Source organism: Pongo abelii, chromosome 14 (genome assembly GCF_028885655.2).
Source record: "Pongo abelii isolate AG06213 chromosome 14, NHGRI_mPonAbe1-v2.0_pri, whole genome shotgun sequence".
Classification (NCBI taxonomy): Eukaryota; Metazoa; Chordata; class Mammalia; order Primates; family Hominidae; genus Pongo; species Pongo abelii.
Genome location: NC_071999.2, coordinates 37,942,961 through 37,960,984, shown reverse-complemented (window position 1 = coordinate 37,960,984; position 18,024 = coordinate 37,942,961). Strand labels below are relative to the sequence as shown.

The following is an 18,024-nucleotide window of genomic DNA, read 5'->3' as shown; positions in this document are numbered from 1 at the left end:
CCATCTCCCGTATTTCTCACTGAGTAGCAGTAAACACAGGAAACAGCCACGCATAAGTTATACTGTAACTCCTCATAAGGGATCCTCTGGTTTCTTTCATTTTTCAGAAATGAGAATTGTAAAGGAAGAAAAAAGAGAGATCTGAATTGAAACGCACTTTTTCAGGACTGCTATTTGAGTTATCATGTAATGATTATTTCATTAAGCAAATATTTACTCAGTAGACAAATTATTTTGCTAGGCATCGTGAGGGGTCAAACATAGGTACACAGAATAATTACAGTATAAGTCTGAAAGTGAAAACGCCAGAAGATGAATTTTTTTTTTTAATGCAATGGTGATTCAGAAGAAGGAAAGATTCTTTCTTGCTGAGGGAAATCAAGGAAGTCTTCCTGTAGGAGGTAGTTTCTAAACCTTATAGTGAAAGATGTAGATCCTGGAGAGACAGAAAAAGGCATTCCAGGCAGATCACTGTGAGCTGGAAAGCCAGTGATGCTGTGGCAAAATGTATTTTCTACAGAAAATAGATGGGTATCTCCCATGCCCCATGATCTTTGACGATATAACCTGGCTATTCCTCCCATTGGCGGATCTGTGGACCCTCCCCCTTGAATCTGTGGGCATGTGACTGCTCTGATAGAAGTGAAGCTACATGATATCAAGAATAAGTAAAAAGAAGAAGAAGAAAAAAAAGAATTCCATACCACTTCCTCCTAGTTCTCTTGGGATGCTTGCCGGGAGGGAAGCTAGCTTCCATGTACAGAGGCTACTAATCTGAGACCACTTGTGTAAGCGAGGCCAAGAGAGATGCTCTGGTCCACAGCCAGCCTCAACCACCGATCACATGTGTGAGCCATCTTGCGTGCCCTACCCCGTTCAAGCTTCAGATGACTGCGGACCAGAGGAAAACTGCGTGGGTGAGCCCTTCCCTAATCCTGACCCATAAGTTTGTAAACCAAATAAAATGGTTATTTAAAGCCATTAAGTCTGGGGGAATTACACAGAAATAGTAATGGGAACAGATGTATCTGGGTTAGTGTTTTTGTAATGATGTAATGATGACCCTCTCAGATGTTAATTAAGGTTAAAGACGTTAATGGCAAGTCACGACTAACATTCTTGTCCATTTCAGATGCTGATGTGGACGAGGATGGTCTAGGCATTTGCTAGCACACCCCTAGATGTAACCTGTGCAATGCGGGAGGCAGCCTGGAGTCATGGAATGTACACTGGGAATAGGGGTTCAGAAAACCTGAGTTTTGACCCCAGTGCTGACCCTTGGTACCCACAGGAAAGTCAGCTAAACTCGCTGGGTCTCTCAATGAATTTACCTGCCCCAAAATACTAAAAAAGGACTCTAGAAATTATCAAGCATTATCCAGTGGTATGGGTTTTTAAAATTGCTTTAAATTAGTAAATGCATTTATATAGTTTAAAATCAAATAATACCAAAGGCTTATCATGAAAACAGTAAGCATCTCCCCCAATCCCATCTCTAACCCCCACTCCTGCTCCCCACTGGCAACCTTTTAGCTCTTTCTTCTCGTAATAACCATCATATTTCTAAATACTATGCCATTGTGCAATTTAATAATTCATTAGGATAATGAGGAGTTAGCTCTTTTACATGCCCCATTTTCTTCCCTTATTTTCCCAAATGTCTGTTCTTATTTAAATCATTGTTAGTATTTACATGAAGATTCCTATGTAAATGTTCGTTTTAGAGCCAAATAGGGCACTATAACATCTCCCTTTTCTGAACAGCTTTTAATTTTCCCTTGAATAAATAATGACCTCATTATTAAGCTTGCAGAATATTCTATATGTGATTTTTTCAATGTGCTAGTGATTCTCTATCATGTTTTCTATGATAGTATCTATTCTGTTGAGTCTACTTTTTCACCCAGAGCTCTTCCTTCCCTGCTAGAACCTTCCAGCCTCCAAGTCCAGTTTGGACTAGATGCTGTCAAGAGCTGCCCTCATCCTAGGAGTTTCCTTTATTTCTTATGCATTGAAACCATACTTTTCTATATCCTATTTCTTCCTATGTATTTACTACAATTTTGCTGGTGCATATCTTCCATTAGCTTCTTCGGAAACATGACATTGAAGGTGAGCTTTCAATATCCTTACATGTCTGTACATTCATTGAGCTAGGAACTCAGTCGGCTCTTTAAAGTTAAAAGCTCATGTTCTTCAACTCTGGGGCATTTTATTATTTATTCCTTTACAAATTTCCTGACCTCTATTTCCTTATTCTCTCTTTCCAGAACTTCTATTAGTCTGATGTTGGATCTTTATGAATATCCTTTAAATCTTTTTCCCTTTCAAAAATATTTTCTATTTCTTTATCATCTTGTACTACTTTTACGGCAAATTGCTTTGACCTTACTTTTCAAACATTTTACTAAATATTTTGTTTCAACTATTGTGTTATTGATGTTCAAGAATTTTTTATATGTTCTGATTGTTCCTGTTTCAGTTTGTTTATGTGTTTAATTTCCTGCATAATTTATTTTCCCTGGTTTGCTTTTCTGTTTATTTTATTCTGTTTCATGTTGATAGCTTTCCTCAAATGTCTTTCACCAGCATTGTTACCCCTTGCCCTTCTGTTGTACCTGCTCCCTTTTAAGCCTGGGTTCCTGATTATCGCAGGAGACAAGACTCCTGATGTCAGGAGTCTGCATGCCATTCCAAATTCATCATCTCGAAGTGTGGTCTAGCAAAATAATTTGCACTTATGATCATGGAACAGCCATCAGTTACTTCGAGAGATTATAGAAAATAAGGTGCTTGAAGAATGAAAATTTTCTCAACTTTAAAAGGGAAGATAATGTGAATTTCAGAAATAATAGACTCGACCAAAATTAGGTAATGGTTAACAAAAACGCATCAGTACTGTGGAAGGGAAGATAACTAGGAGACAACATGGATTCCTAGAATAAATTTACCAAACTTAGCTCAGATAATTTTTATTGTATTATATGGTGCTATGATTTGAATGCCTGCCCCTCCAAAACTCATGTTGAAATTTAATTGCCATTGTAATAGTATTAAGCGAGACCTTTAAGAGGTCTCACTTTAGGCCAATTAGGCAATGAGGTCTCTGTCCTCATCCATGAATTAATGCTGTTATCACAGAAGTGGGTTCTGTATCTCAGGAATGGGTTCCTTATAAAAGGATGAGTTCAGCCTCCTTTTGTCTCTCTCTTGCCCTCTCACCTTCCACCACTGGAGAAAGCAGCAAGAAGGTCTCTCACCAGATGCCAGAGCCCTGCCCTTGGACTTCCCAGCCAACAGAAGTGTGAGCAAATCAATTCCTTACAAAAAAAAAAAAAATTGGGCCGGGCGCGGTGGCTCACGCCTGTAATCCCAGCACTTTCGGAGGCCGAGGTGGGTGGATCACAAGGTCAGGAGATCGAGACCATCCTGACTAACACAGTGAAACCCCGTCTCTACTAAAAATACAAAAAATTAGCCAGGCGCGGTGGCGGGTGCCTGTAGTACCAGCTACTCGGGAGGCTGGGGCAGGAGAATGGCGTGAACCTGGGAGGCGGAGCTTGGAGTGAGCCGAGATTGTGCCACTGCAGTCCAGCCTGGGTAACACAGCAAGACTCTGTCTCAAAAAAAAATAAATAAATTATCTAGTCTCAGCTACTCTTATAGCTGTACAAAATGAACTAAGACATATAGCATATCTGAGAACACAACAGTCATCTCTGTATGTAATAATTTTGACAGTTGCTAAATATTTTTGTGACATTCTTAGGGTCAAAAAGAAAAGTAGAATGCAAATAAGATAGTACTGTTGCTACTTGAAAAAATATATTTTAAGAGTATTCATTGGTTCAACAAAAACTTACTGGTTGCTTATTAAGTATCAAGTACTGGTCAGTGTTTGAAACATTGACTCATGGGACAGATTGACTTGAGAGAAGGTGACTAACAATATCCCACAAGGTTTATTCATAACCCTATTTCTTTTTAACTTATTATCATCAAAGGGATGAAAACTCACAAAGGCATTAATCTAAAACTGAAAATTCTCCAAAACTTGAATCCAAAAGAGCTCTACAGAGTGTAATGCTATAAATATGTGCTATAACTAATAAAATTAATATTTAAAGTGATGGAAAAAATATTTATGTCTTTTTAAATTAAAAATACAAGTAATATATGTTCATGGTTTAAAATGTCAAAGCAACTTACAAGAAAAATCACAGTTCCCTGTCCTACACTGCCCTACAAGTCCCCCAGTTCTCCTCTCTAGAGGCAATCACTTTTGACTCTTAAGACTTTTTCTTTTGGAATTTACATCTCCACACATCCACACTTCAGAAAGTATCCACTGACTTCCTATTATACTAGATGAGGGTTTAGCTCTCTTACACAGCCAATTTAGTTATACAATAGTTTTGGGTTTAACCGACATTTGGTATTGACATTATTCTGCCAACATGAATATCATTCACAGCTGGACCTTGTAATGTAGTAAGTAAGACTGTTTTCCTTCTTATTTTTGTTTTCTTTGGAGTTCGTAATTGCATTGCTTTTTCATTTGCTCTGTTTTCTTTGGGACTGTGGCTAATTCTTCCCTCAATTTCCAATAGCCTCTCAGCAGAAACTTCCCCAGGGAAGTCACATTAGCCTCCAATATTTTGGGGGGACACACTTCTGGAATCTCCCCCGTTCTGCACTGGCTGATCTTAGTCTGCTGCACATCTGACATCATGGGTCTACAGTTCATCATCCTTTTCCTGGGTTAGACCTGCTCTTTCATAGATCCCATGTCTTCCTCCTTGTCTTCCTCATGTTATGTGGCAGTTACCCTCCAATAACTTCCTGAGAAAGGGTTTATAGAAGATTTATTTTTTGGGACTTTGACTGTCATGAATGATTGACAGTTTAGATAAGTATCAAATTCTAGGCTGGAAATAATTTTCATTCCCTTCCCTGAAGGGCACTCCTCACTAGTCTTTGTGATGGCCAAGAAATGCACTACTCAGTGTTCCTGCTATAAGGAGCACAGTTGACTGAGGCCATCAGTTGCTACCCCTTTGAATCTGCCATTGCAGTTGATCCTGAGATCATGTTTCTCATTGGCTACTCCCAGATGACTAAACATGGCAGGGGAACTAATGCAGGCCCATTTCAGCAAGATGTGGACTCCGCCAGTGGGCAACATTGGCTCAAGGAGTCCCCATCAGCCTATGCCTGGGTTGTTCTGAGACCCACAGTGCCAACTGAAACTCTTCCCAGCCCATCCTTCTTCCTGCCCATTCTCCTTCATAGTTGTTGGACACACATCACGATCCAAAGGTTCAATGCCTCCCCTAGCTCCTTCCCCTTTATCCTTCACAATTCTTTCCCCAATAAATTTCTTGTACATCTAATCCTATCTTGACATTTACTTCTTTCAGGACTCAAATTAACACAAGAGGGGTTGGGGAACCAGCTCATTCACTTTCTGGAAAGCAAAGAGAATGCTATTCTGAGTGTTGTGTAGGGGCAGATAGTCCCCTTGCACAAATGGTGCCTCAATTGCTAAATATTTCAACAGCAGTAACCTGGGGAAATATCCTGGTGGAGAATGCCATTGTAGGTGCAATGATTTAGGCATTCCCTGCCTACAAGGAGATGGAATTGAATGCTTTCTGGTGTATTGTATTGAGACTCTACAGAGAGATAATGAGAAACTGGGGGCCAATAACAAACAGTTAAAGGCTCAATATAAGAGCCAGAGCCTTCTCTCCTGCAGTGGAAGAGTAGAGAAACTTAGCAGCAGGCCTAGGACCTGATAGACTTGCAGAGATTTAGGGATGTTTAAATGCTCAGCCAAGGCAGATCAGTTATGCCAAGGTCAAGGCCCCGGTTGGGGAAACCTTGGTATATTTGGAGCTTACAGATGTGGCCCATTCTTCCCTAGTAAGAGATAGCACTTCTTTATGGTGAAGAGGCCTCGCCCCTAAAAAGCAACAGGTACACCCCTCAGGAGCTTACTGGGCACTAAATCGGATTAAATCCTAGCATAACCCACCTGGAGACAGCTGGGCCTGACAGAGGAGAAAAGATATTATATCCCAACATTGCTTCAAGATTGAGCATGCACTGCAAATCCGGAGGAGTAGCACTGGGGTCCTTGACCAAGGAACTGGAACTTAACACAGGACAAAAAATAATTCATTATCTAAGGAACACTTTCTCCAGAAGTATGTTTTCACGATCCAGCAAGGACCCCAGGAGACGCGGTAAAGTTGCTGCTAGGGTGGCTCTGAGAAGCCTGTAAAAAGGGTGCCCAATGCTGAGCAGGCGGAAATGCCTGACATTGTTGCCCTAACAGCTGATAAAAGAATCAAGAAGCAGAGAGAAGCTGGCATGCAAGAACCAGTATATTATGTGAGGTCAAACAACCCACCAGAGGACAGTGTTTCCCAGAAGTCTGAAGTAGGGAGACAGAGCATTCACTGCACCATCAGGAATATGCTCAAGTGGGTGCCAATCTCACCGAGACATTCAGTGGGGGCACCGCTCTCCAGGCCAGGGCTGCTGGTAGCAGAGGTGTCACAGAGCTGGGCTTGTTGCCGCCCATGGGGATGGTCAGATCTTGAAGTTACAGTGGCCAGATGGTGAGTGGTGCTTAACTGCCAGAAGCCAGGGAGTTGTAAAAATGGTTCACAGAGCATGGCTACATAAAAAGTGATGACCCCTTGTACAGTTCCCCGACTTAGCCAATTTTCCAAGCTATAATTCACTGACTGAAGAGGTGCCTAGGTCCCTAGGAGCCAGGACCCTGCAATAACAGAGAGGTATGACCCCCCCGCCCCAGTTCTTCCCATTCAATACGAAAATGCATGTCCTCCAGCTATAGGAAATTTTCTGGAATTACTTCATTTTTCCTTTCCTTTTACGTCAGTTACCTATTGCTGTGAAATAGACTGCCCCCAATTTAGATAACTGAACTAATAAGAATTTATTTTTTTCCTCTTGCTTCTGTGAGTTAATGGGGTTTTGCTGGGCAAATCCAGTCTTGAGTATGCAGCCAGGGAAGGGACACTGCAAGGGAAAAGGCACTGGCAGGAAGAATGAAGGACAGAGGCTAGAGAGAGCCCAGTCCCACCCATGAACTATACAGTAATCTTTACATACTTATTCATACAGAAGAGACATACCATGGGCTGCCTTTTAATAATCAAACATCAACATTTTAATAACCAATTAGTATTCCACTGTATAAGCGTACCAATATTCCTCTAACTGATTACCTTAACACATTTAGTTGACATCCAGTTTTAAAGAATAAACCACCATCTGTGGTAAACTTCCTCTTATCTTTGCACATTGAAGATGAAATTTAATAAGATTGAAAGTTTGAAAATAAACTACAAAAGAGATGACAGGGATGTTTGGCTTCACAGCAATTCACAAGGTGGGGGGAAAAAACCTGAGAGGTTTTAGCTGACTGCAAACTAATTTGAGTCTGTGGTAAGGTGACAGCCAAAATTGTTAATGCAATCTTGGATGGCATGAACAAAATTCAGTGTCTAACAAGAAATGTAATCACTGAAGTCTACTCTGAACACCTGGGGCACTGCTTGGTTCTGCACAGCAAATGTTAAGAGAGGCCTTGGAAATTCCCAGGCTTTCTTCTTCAGCTCCTCATCCTTTCCCACCTGATGCTTCAGCCATTCAAAAGACCTCATGCTGTGGTGGGAATGGCCACACTGTCTCACCTGCACTGACTTTGCAAGGGATGTTTCCTAGAAGGGCACAATGCCCTTCTCACTTTGTGTGCCCAGCAAGCCAAGCCCAGCAGCAGGGCCCACTACCTATTTTTGTAAATAAAGTTTTATTGAAACACAGCTGTGCCCATTCATGAACACATTGCCCATGGCTGCATTCATGCTGCAACCACAGAACTGTGTACTAGTTGCAACAGACACTGTAGGATCTGCAAAGTCTAAAACTTAGCCCTCTACAGAAAAAGATTGCCAGCCTCTGATCTTACAAGTATTGCTTTCCCTGACTGCTCCCGTACTACCTCCCCAAAATGCTAACCTATCTCTCCTTTCTTGAAATAGGTACCTAAGCAGGTACTTATTTCTCTTAAAGCATTTATACATTTTACTGTAATTATTCGACAATTACCTCTCCCCTACTAATCTGTGACATGAGAGCAGGAATCTCACCTTATCCCTCTTTTTGTGGCAACCTAAGTGAGACCTACCACCCTAAACCCCAGCCACTCTCCTAGAGCAAGGGGCAGCCCTGCAGAATCAGAGAGAAGCCTTTGTCCTCTGACAGTGCAGAGACTTGATGGCAGCTCTGTCCAGGAAGGAGTAAAAGGCCCCCTAGGTTAGGAGCCCCCTCACAGCCCATGCCAGCTAGATAGGAGGAACCTGAATCTCTCGTGCAGCCCAAGCAGTGTACTTTTGGTGAGCAATGTCCACGCTGAGTTGTGTTTGACTGCAGACAATTTCTGGGAGAATGTAGCTAAGCCTGGAGTGAGAGGCCCCTACCACTGTCCCCGCACCTGTGCAGGGCTGGCATAAAGGCCTGACGGGAACAAGGGGACACAGGTCACTACGGAAGAACTTGGGACACTGAAGAGAGGAAAAGGCAGAGGAAAGAGGACCACATGATGAGAAATCCAAAGAGAAGAGAGGACAGGCGGGGAAGATCAGCAGCCCCAAGAGGCTCTGACAGGGCAACGGGCTTGCCTCCCATGCCCCCATCCTCCCCTGTAGCTTTGCAGCCATCCTCTGGACCCTCACGAAAAGAGCCCTACAAATATGCCTCCTTCGGGAGCCAGGGCTCTGGACTCTCGGGAGCCAGGGCTCTGGACTCTCTACAGGGTCTGGCGCAGGGAGAACTCCAACCACTCGTCCTCAGTCCTCTGCACCCATCAGCAGGACAATGGTGATGGATGATGAGACAGAGGCAGGTCCCACAGATAACCCTAAACCCTCCCCGCTGGGGAGATAGGTCGACTTTCCCCTCTCCTCTCCTGCACCTTATCCTCAAACGTCAGAAGACAGAGGCACCTGTTCAAAGGTTACATTCATATTCTCAGAATTCAACGTTGCACCTGCCTGCCACAGGGCAAGCTCTCAAGAAATGTTCCTGACTAAATGTCCAGTCACCTCCATGTCTTCTTGGAGCAGACATTAGCATGAAGGAGAAAATTCTAGGAAGAACGAAACGTACTGGTCTTTTCAAATATGTGAAAGATGTCTTGTCAAAAAGTGACTTGCTTTATTCTTTGAGATTTAGGAAGGCAAAGAGACAGTCATGGAGGAGTCCTGTGCAACAGCAGGTTCAATATGAAAGAGAAAATCAAGGGGGCAACTTGAGCGGAACTGAGTTCCTCCTGCTTCAAAGGGTCAAGCAAAAGCTAGCTGACCCCAGGAGAGCCACTGTAAGGAGTTCGTCCTGGGGAGAAGTGTAACCTGGGATTTTCCAAATCCCTTCTGATTCTAACATTCTAATTATCAAATAAAAGTGCACTTATAGATATGGAAATAACATTTGCTTAACCATTATATTTAAAATTAATGTACATCACTGCTTTCAGTTTGAGTATTTTATCAAGCTATAATGATACCGGTTCATGGATGACGTGACATCTGTACTTCAAACAAAAAATGTTAATAAAAAAATCCATTGAAACTGGGGCCACAAAAGTTCAATCAATATTTATCTTTGGTTTAGTCAATATATAAAGTTATATCAGTCATAAACTTTAGTATGTATCTTTTAACCACCAAGCTGGATCCAGAAAGGTTCTTGATAATATGTTTTATGTAAAATATGTTATTTCAAAAACGATTTGATAGTTTTTGGTCGAATGCTATTGAAATAATTTCAAAGAAGAGGCAAATTAAGTAGTTAAGTGAGGCTACCATGTCCGATGCATTTGTTTGATTCCTTCTAAACAGCTCAAGAGGACCATTTCTCAAGTATTTTGCTATTATTACTATTATTATTAATGATAAATTTATAGCTCACTTTTGTAGAGCTTTTTGTATTTTTTCAAAACACGTTGACATATATAAGGTGCTTTTAATTCTCACAATATGCCTGGGAGTTAGGCAATGTGGTAGAGCCTGCTGGTTATCCTAAATGATCTGTTCCCATCTGATTTCAACATAATAGAATCATTCACTGAGCACACGGCTCCTCAGGGGACAATTATTTGCAGACTCCTTTTGACCATGTGACTGAGTTCTGCCCAAGGGACAGTGATAGGTGCAGCTTCCAGGTCAGGCACTTGAGAGGCCACCTTTTCCCTCTTCCTCTCTTTTCCTGTCCACTGGATGAAATTGGTATATTATGTGCTCTGGAAATCAACAAAGGTCACATATGTATCTGCCTAGGAAAATCTTTACTGTTCTTCCTCACTCTTTAAAACTCCTTCCCAGATACTGTGTGAGAGCAGACTGCAAGCGCAATATTCCATTTAAAAGAAAGAAAATGGACACGTTGCAACCAGAAACATGTATTTTACCTCTCCACTTATGCCTTTATTAAAAATTGTATTTCTTTCCTCTGTGCCAAGCACTGAGATAAGCACTACAAATTTTAAAATAAATATGATAGGTAGTCTGTGCTCTTAAGAGAGCCACAACTGAGTAAATGATCCATTCTACCTGTGGTTATTCCAAAATGAAAATATTTGAGTCAAGTCTCTGAAGGGTAAGTAAGAGTTTACCCCAAGATAAAGAGGGGAAAAAGGCATCCTTCAGGTTATCTTCGTACTCAGAATACATCAAAATAGAGCATATAAAAGTCACATTCTGCTTATCTGTTTAAATATAGATTTCAAGTATAACTTTGCATTTCTGGAGAAAATGTGGATCTTGGACAATTCAATAAGCTGTGTGTTTTTACTCATCTATTATTACTTGCCCTCCCGGTAAGCATGTATTCTATTCTCCTCCTACACCTAAAATTTCCTTTATGCCTTAAAAAGATAACATTCACTGAAAGAAAGACAACTTTTGCACAAATTAATTATAATAAAATTCTAGTTTAGAGCAATGATATTTTTGAGAATATAATTCAGAAGGCTTCTATGTGCAAAAGCCGTGATTGCTACACATTCAGCTGGCACAGTTAAGTGATCATTCATTTTGCACCTGAGAAGTACACATTGACATTATTTGAATGCATAGTTTATATTTTCCTTCTTTTCTTCAACTCAAAATAATTGGCATTGTTAAAACACTGCTATGATTTTGAAATGATTTGATTAATTCTTTTCCTATTTTAAAATTTTTTCTTGGACTTGATCGTAACCTTCAAAAAACAATGTGTTCAAAAAGGAGTGATTCAAGCTGTTTGGGAGATATTTTAACAATTTCTGACTAAATGCACTGTTGAATTCAGTAGTATTCTAAAATTTATATTAACTTTCAATCCAGTTGATTATTCTAGTTATGTACAAAATACATTTTTTTGAGATGGAGTTTCGCTCTTGTTACTCAGGATGGAGTGCAATGGTGCGATCTCAGCTCACTGCAACCTCTGCCTCCCGTGTTCAAATGATTCTCCTACCTCAGCCTCCCAAGTAGCTGGGATTACAGGCACCTGCCACCACACCTGGTGAATTTTTTGTATTTTTAGTAGAGACAGGGTTTCACCATGTTGGCCAGGCTGGTCTCAAACTCCTGATCTCAGGTGATCCACCCACCTCAGCCTCCCAAAGTGCTGGGATTACAGGTGTGAGCCACTGCGCCCAGCCCCAAATACATTTTAATGAAAGGAAAACTTGTAAAGTATTTCTCAAAAGTGCATAGTATATGTAATTTGAGCATATATACAGTAGACAAATCACTCATACTAATTACTTGGGGGGTAAAAATTCAGTCAGCTAACAAAGCCCCTTCCAATATTATACTCCTAAAGCTAGCCAGGAGAATTTACCACCTGCCGTTATTCTGAAAACTTCTTCATAATGCTGCATGGTGACTACAGATAGCTTTTAACTGGACATTTTCACAATGGAATCATACATTTGATGATGAACCTTAAATTTCACTGCAGATATCAGAGTCTGCCACGTTATGTTTACCTATTTTTCCTTACCGGATTAGGATTTGGTAGTCTCTGTTCCATTGGAAAGTGGCTAGAAAGACCAACAAGGAGAGAAAATTCTAGTAGCATGAGTTTATAAAGGTGAAATTAGGCTATTCAGTAAACCAGAAGCCACCTGCTGAGCACCAAGGGAGGGCAAGATGCCATTTTCAGAGATACAGATGAATTTGCTGAACAGAATTACCCCAGCTAGTGAAGGGGTAAAAGGGAGACAAATGGTTAAATAAAGGGAAGAGCGTGGGAGGAGGCATCTGAGCAAAGCGAAGTCCTGTGCGGGATGCCATAGAAGAGATGGCTTTCAGGCATGGGGCCCAAGGGAGCATGTGAGCTGGCTCCAGAAGAACAGGTGGGATTTGAAAAAGCAAGGACTCTGTCTTGTCCACACATAATATCACCTTGTGGAGCAACCATCATGGCACACTACAGGTGGCAAGGCAGAAGCAAGAACCCCAGCAGTGAGGCTCTTCCCATTACCCAGGCAGGTTGGATGGTGTCTTGCACCTCCATCGTAGTCATAGATAAGGCGAGAAGTGGTTTGATTCTGGACACATCCTGAAGGTAGGTAGAGCTGCAGGATTTGTTGATGGATTAGAAACAAGACATGAAAAAGGGGAGTAGTTAAGATTCGGGGTCCAACAACTGGAAAAGTAAAGTCATCATAATAGAGAAGGGGAAGCAGGGGTTTGGTTTGGGATGTGTTCGATGTGACATGCCCATTAGACATTCACGTGGAGAACGCAGTTGCCTATGCAAGTCTGATGCTCGGGGAAACCTGGGTGGAGACTGAAAATCTCCAGTCATCGGGATGCAGCAGTATTCAAAGCAATGGCCTGGAGTGAATCTAGACAGAGCCCTGAGCCCTCCACTATTTACAGGCAAGGTGAGGAGGAACAAGCAAAGGAGACTTAGAAGGAATCGCCAGGGAGCTGAGAGGAGACGCAAGGGACAGCCAGGGCCTGAAATCCAAGTTGAGGAAGGATTCAAGAGACAAGAAGTGATGGCTTCAACAAACACTGCAGACAGATGGGCTGAGACCTGCACACTGACGCTAATGCTCAACAATGCCCAGATTAATAACTCCTAGCCCTACTTCCTTATGTGAAAGAAGTATTTTTTCACAGATTCCTTGCAGAAATGTTTGCAAGAATCTCAGGTGGTGAGGGGAGTCGAAGGTGGGGAATGGGAACACGTGTATTTCCAACTTGATTCTAATCCTCTTAGAACCCATATACAGAACAAAGACTCAGAGGCACTGCTGGGGCTGAACTCCCCAACTATGGTCCCCAGTGCTGATTTCGGGGGACATTAAGAACTTTCTTTCAAGAGCTGTGAAGGCTGAACAGTTGGTCTTCAAGTCCGAGAGAAAAGGTGCGTCCTCCTGGATTACACTCAAATGAGCAAAGCAGCCTGAGCTCCAAGCTCTCTGTAGGAGACCTCTCTCTCTCTCTCTCTCTCCCCTCCTCCGCTCTCCTCCCCTCTCCCCTCTCCTCGTCTCTCCCCTCTCCTCTCTCTCTCTGTCTCTCTCTCTCACACACACACACACACACCATTTTTGCCAAGGCTCACTCCAGTATGAGGAACCCACAAAGAACACCAAGACCTCCATTCTGAGCAGGGCCTCCATTATTTGTCCTGCTGTTTGTTTGTTCTGCCTCCTGTCCTCCAGGCCATCAGTGATTCTCGACTCTCTAGGAGGGGTCAAGCTTCCCATCATCCCAGGGGATCTCCTTAGCCCATTTGTAAATTAGTGGAAACACAGAGGGAATGAGGGAAGGGTGCTAGCCAGTCTTCATCCTTCACCAACATCAGATCCCAGAACACAACTGGCCCCTATGTCTGTACAGCAGCAATATCTAAGCCCCAGCTAAAATGCCATGTTATCAAAATCTGCAGAATGTTTTATCTTTTTCAGGTAAGCTCAAACATTTCTATCCTCCCTTCCCCCAACCCCCATATGGACACCAAGAAAGGTCATTGAAAACACAATGAAAGTATCTCATACAACAAAATTAATTAAAGATACTTTCTTTGACAATGGGAACTCGCTTCTAAATAAGATACAAGAATGGCTAAACACCAAACCGAAAGAAATTTGAAAGCAAAATTAATACTTTACACCAACTAACAGTTTGTTTGCAACATCAGCAAAATGGAGCATTCACCTGTTACTAATTTCCCTAAATACAAAGTCCACTGCATTTCTAGGAAGGATGGTTAGTGTTTGGCAAATTTTTTGTCTAAGCGTTGAAAAATATAACTGAGAAGTCAATCAGAGGGCCATGAGTGGGCACAAAGATCTAAAACATGTTGATTATTTAAAACACCAGAGCACCAGAGAGCACGCAAGTCTTTATCTTATAATAAAATGATCCTATAAGTCACTATAATAACAATTGACTACTTTGTATATGTGAGTTTATCCTAGGGACTCTAAAAATAGAACTTGTAGGATTTAAATCTAAAGTAAAGATTTTATGGGCAGGATCTATTAGATCCTCCAGCTGATCCATTTATTTGCTTCCAGTATGAATTGATAACTTGCTTATGTTTTCTTCAAAAAGTGAGACCATTCTTCCCATAGTTTTTCTATCACCAGCCATACACTGGTGGTCTTTAGGGTTTTTCAGTTCCGTAAAAGGATTGAAAAAGTGTAAGAATCACTGCTCTAAAACATCCTTATGAAAAGACATGCATAAGTATGAAATAACAAAAATCACAATGTGTTACCAAACAAATCCAACATTCTTTTATGGCCAGTAGCAGCAAACAGGTTTTGTGGAACTGACATAAAATCTAATTTAGCCATTATTACAACATTACCAGCAGCTCAGAGCACTAAGTCACCTCAATAACCCAGTACTGCTCTGCCCATATTATCTATGGCTTTAATTAAAAGTGTTTAGAAATGGTTTTCATACTGACTTTGTTCAGAATATGTGGCTGAATTCTAAATTTAAAAATAGGTCTTCCAGTAGGCCCACAAGTCATCAAAATTGGGTACCAAAAGTTGTACATTTAAACACTTTTATTAAAATGTTTATACATGTACATAAAATATTTTAGTGTGATACAAAACTCCGTGCAAAGTGTACTAACAACTGACATGATTATAAATGAATCCCCAAAACAATGGTGCCTAAATTTGAACACTAAGGAGAAAACAATGGTACCTAAATTTGAACACCAAGGAGAAAAAAGGAGGAAGAAATACTTGAGACAACTTTACCATGGCATATCAATGTTTCCTGCTGTCAAAATTAATAAAATATTTTGCACGGGGTGTTACAATTAATTTTATCAGGCTAAAAATGTCATAAGTGAGGAACCCTTTCAACTGTAGAGAGCACTGTGGAAATACAGATGTGGTAGAACAATCTATATCACCCTGCAGTCGTTTCTGTGTTTCTATGACTAGCTTTGTTTGAGATTGTATAAAGTGGTCTTATTCTTATCACCCCTGGTGAATAAGATTGGTGGATGCAGTTCCCTGCCCTACCGCAGAAGGGACCTCCAAACACAGTTTAAATCTGACTCTCGGGGAGTTGTGTTTTGACACTTTCACAACAGTGTGAACTTGTGCCACAAGCAAGACAGATCTTATTGGATTAACACTGAACTCGTGACATCTCCAGAGAGTAATGCTATCTGTGAGGCTTAAGAACAATCGTGTTTCTTTCATCCACCCTGCTAATTCTCTCCCTGCAGTTCCTCCTAGCAAATCCTCCCCGCCTTCACCTCTAGGAATTCCTCTACACCCAGAGAAAGGAGTTTCTTTCCTCACTGTGGAAACCTATCCCCGCTTCCTTTCCACAGATGGACTCCAAGGGGCACTCACTCGTGTGCCCACTAATGGATTTCTCTCCTAATTCCACGCCTTCCAAGGGAAGTCAGAACTGCTCAGTTTCCCCCGGTGACCACATACACGTGTCCAAGTGAAGCCTCGTCTGGGGGAGACTCAGTTCCCACACTTTCCCCTGGCCCCTGCGGAGGTCCTCTGTCCCCCCTGCGTGGCCCTCCGCCCGGCCCCTCGCACTCACCAGGAGGAGGTTGTGCGCCACCAGGTACCCGAGCCGCGGGCTGCCCCGGATGCCGGGGGCCAGGCGCCCGGTGGCGTAGCCGTGCCAGGCCACCACGTAGGGGTTGTCGATGGTGATCCAGTACTTGACCTGACCGCCGAAGTGGCGGAAGCAGAGCTCCGCGTAATCCCTGAAGTGGTCGGCCAGGGCGCGGTTGGCCCAGCCGCCGTAGGCGTCCTGCAGGCGCTGGGGCAGGTCCCAGTGGTACAGGGTGACCACCGGCTGCACACCCAGCTCCCGCAGCCGCTCCAGCAGGCGCCGGTAGTAGCGCAGCCCCTCGCGGTTGGGGACGCCCGCGCTGCCATTGGGGAGCACTCGTGCCCAAGAGATGGAGAAGCGGTAGTGGGTGACCCCGAGCTCGCGCAGCGCCTCCGTGTCGCGGAAGACGTTGTTGTAGCTGTCGCTGGCTACGTCCCCGGTGGCGGGCTGCAGCGGCGACGGGGCGCCCGACGGCAGATTGGCGTTCCGGGAATCTCCCGGGGGTGCCAGGGGGTGGTGGGTGAACGTGTCCCAGATGGACGCACCCTTGCCGTGCTGCTGCCAGCCGCCCTCGGTCTGGTAGGCGGCGCTGCCCACGGCCCAGAGGAAGCCGTCGGGGAAGGTGCCCTGGAAGAGGCCCGCGGCCTCGGGAGCGGGAGGCCGCGCGAAACGGGCCCAGGTCTGCGCGCCGTCGCCCGGCTCCGCGCGCAGGCGGCGGCCGCCCAGGGCCAGCAGCACCAGCAGCAGCGACAGCGACGGCGGCGGCGGCCGCGGGCGGCACGGCGGGGCGCTGGCGGGCATGCTGCGCGGGAGCCAGGCTCCGGGGCCCCGCGCCGCGCCCCTTTATGCCCGCGCCCCGCCGCGCCCGCCCGCCCCCCGCCGGTGCGCCCACCCCCGCTCCCCGGCGGGCTCCGCTGGCAATAATTACCTGCGAACCGGGCCTGCCTCCGCCCTGGCACTGGGGGCGGGGGCGGGGGCGCGGAGGGCGAGGGGGCCCCGGGAGGGGCGCGGCAGCGGGCAAGGTGCTGCAGGCGTCGCTCGCGGACGTCGGAGAAAGGCACCTGTTTCTCCCAGCTCCCGGGAGCCGCGCAGGACGTTTCATGGACGCTCAGGTTCATTCTGTTTGCCTGCCGCGCGTCCTCTGAGAGCAGCCCTGGAGCGGCTTCGTCGGGGAGAAAAGGCGCCGAGCAACTTTCCCCGATTTGTGCGCGGGATCCTGCCGGGCCCTGGCGGAGTGCGCCGTTGGGGAAGCACCTGCTCTCACTTTTCTCCCACTCGGAGGCCCAGAGAAGCTCCGGCTGGACATTGCTGGAGCCAATTAGGGACTGGCCGAAATCCTAGAGGGACGACCAGGTGGGGACAGCCGAGGGGGAACTTCTCCGTGTGCTGAAAGGGATTCCCCCTTAGGTGAGCTGCTCGCCGGGAGACGCGCCCACCCGTGCCCCTCTTTCGAGGAAGACAAAGTAGATTTATGGGTTGCGTTGGGACTGGGGTTTTGCTCTCCCTTTTACTGTTACCTTTTAATCATTTCAAACCAGCACTCTATCTTTGATTAGATCTCTCAGAATTCCCTGGTGAACTTCAAATCACAGTTTTTTTGATTGTTCTCCTGAAAAACCAAACACCAAGTTTCCAATTTTGAGTAACTCTCATTCACCTTTATTATCCTTTGGCATCTGTGTTAGCTTTCGGCTCTGACTTAGCAGGTAATCTGTGCAAAGTTGTGCGCACAGCCCTGCTGGAGCGAGAGGTCCCTGGGTCGCACATTTGCCATCTGAGCTGTGGAGGGAAAGGGGAGGGGGGTTTAGCCGGAACACCCATTCCCATCCTCTACAATACAATGGAGCCATGACGTTTTTCCTGTTGCCAAAGAGCC

General features: G+C 44.3%; 1 protein-coding gene across 1 annotated transcript in view; it reads right to left on the bottom strand.

Moving 5' to 3' along the window:
• KL (klotho) overlaps positions 1 to 16,967 on the bottom strand; it is a 49,947-nt gene extending 32,980 nt beyond the window's left edge. The window contains exon 1 of the mRNA XM_024230927.3: positions 16,131 to 16,967. Coding sequence (XP_024086695.3) covers positions 16,131 to 16,949 — 819 coding nt within the window. The 5' untranslated portion in view covers positions 16,950 to 16,967. The remainder of the gene's footprint in view (positions 1 to 16,130) is intronic.
• Between the last annotated feature and the right edge of the window lie 1,057 nt (positions 16,968 to 18,024).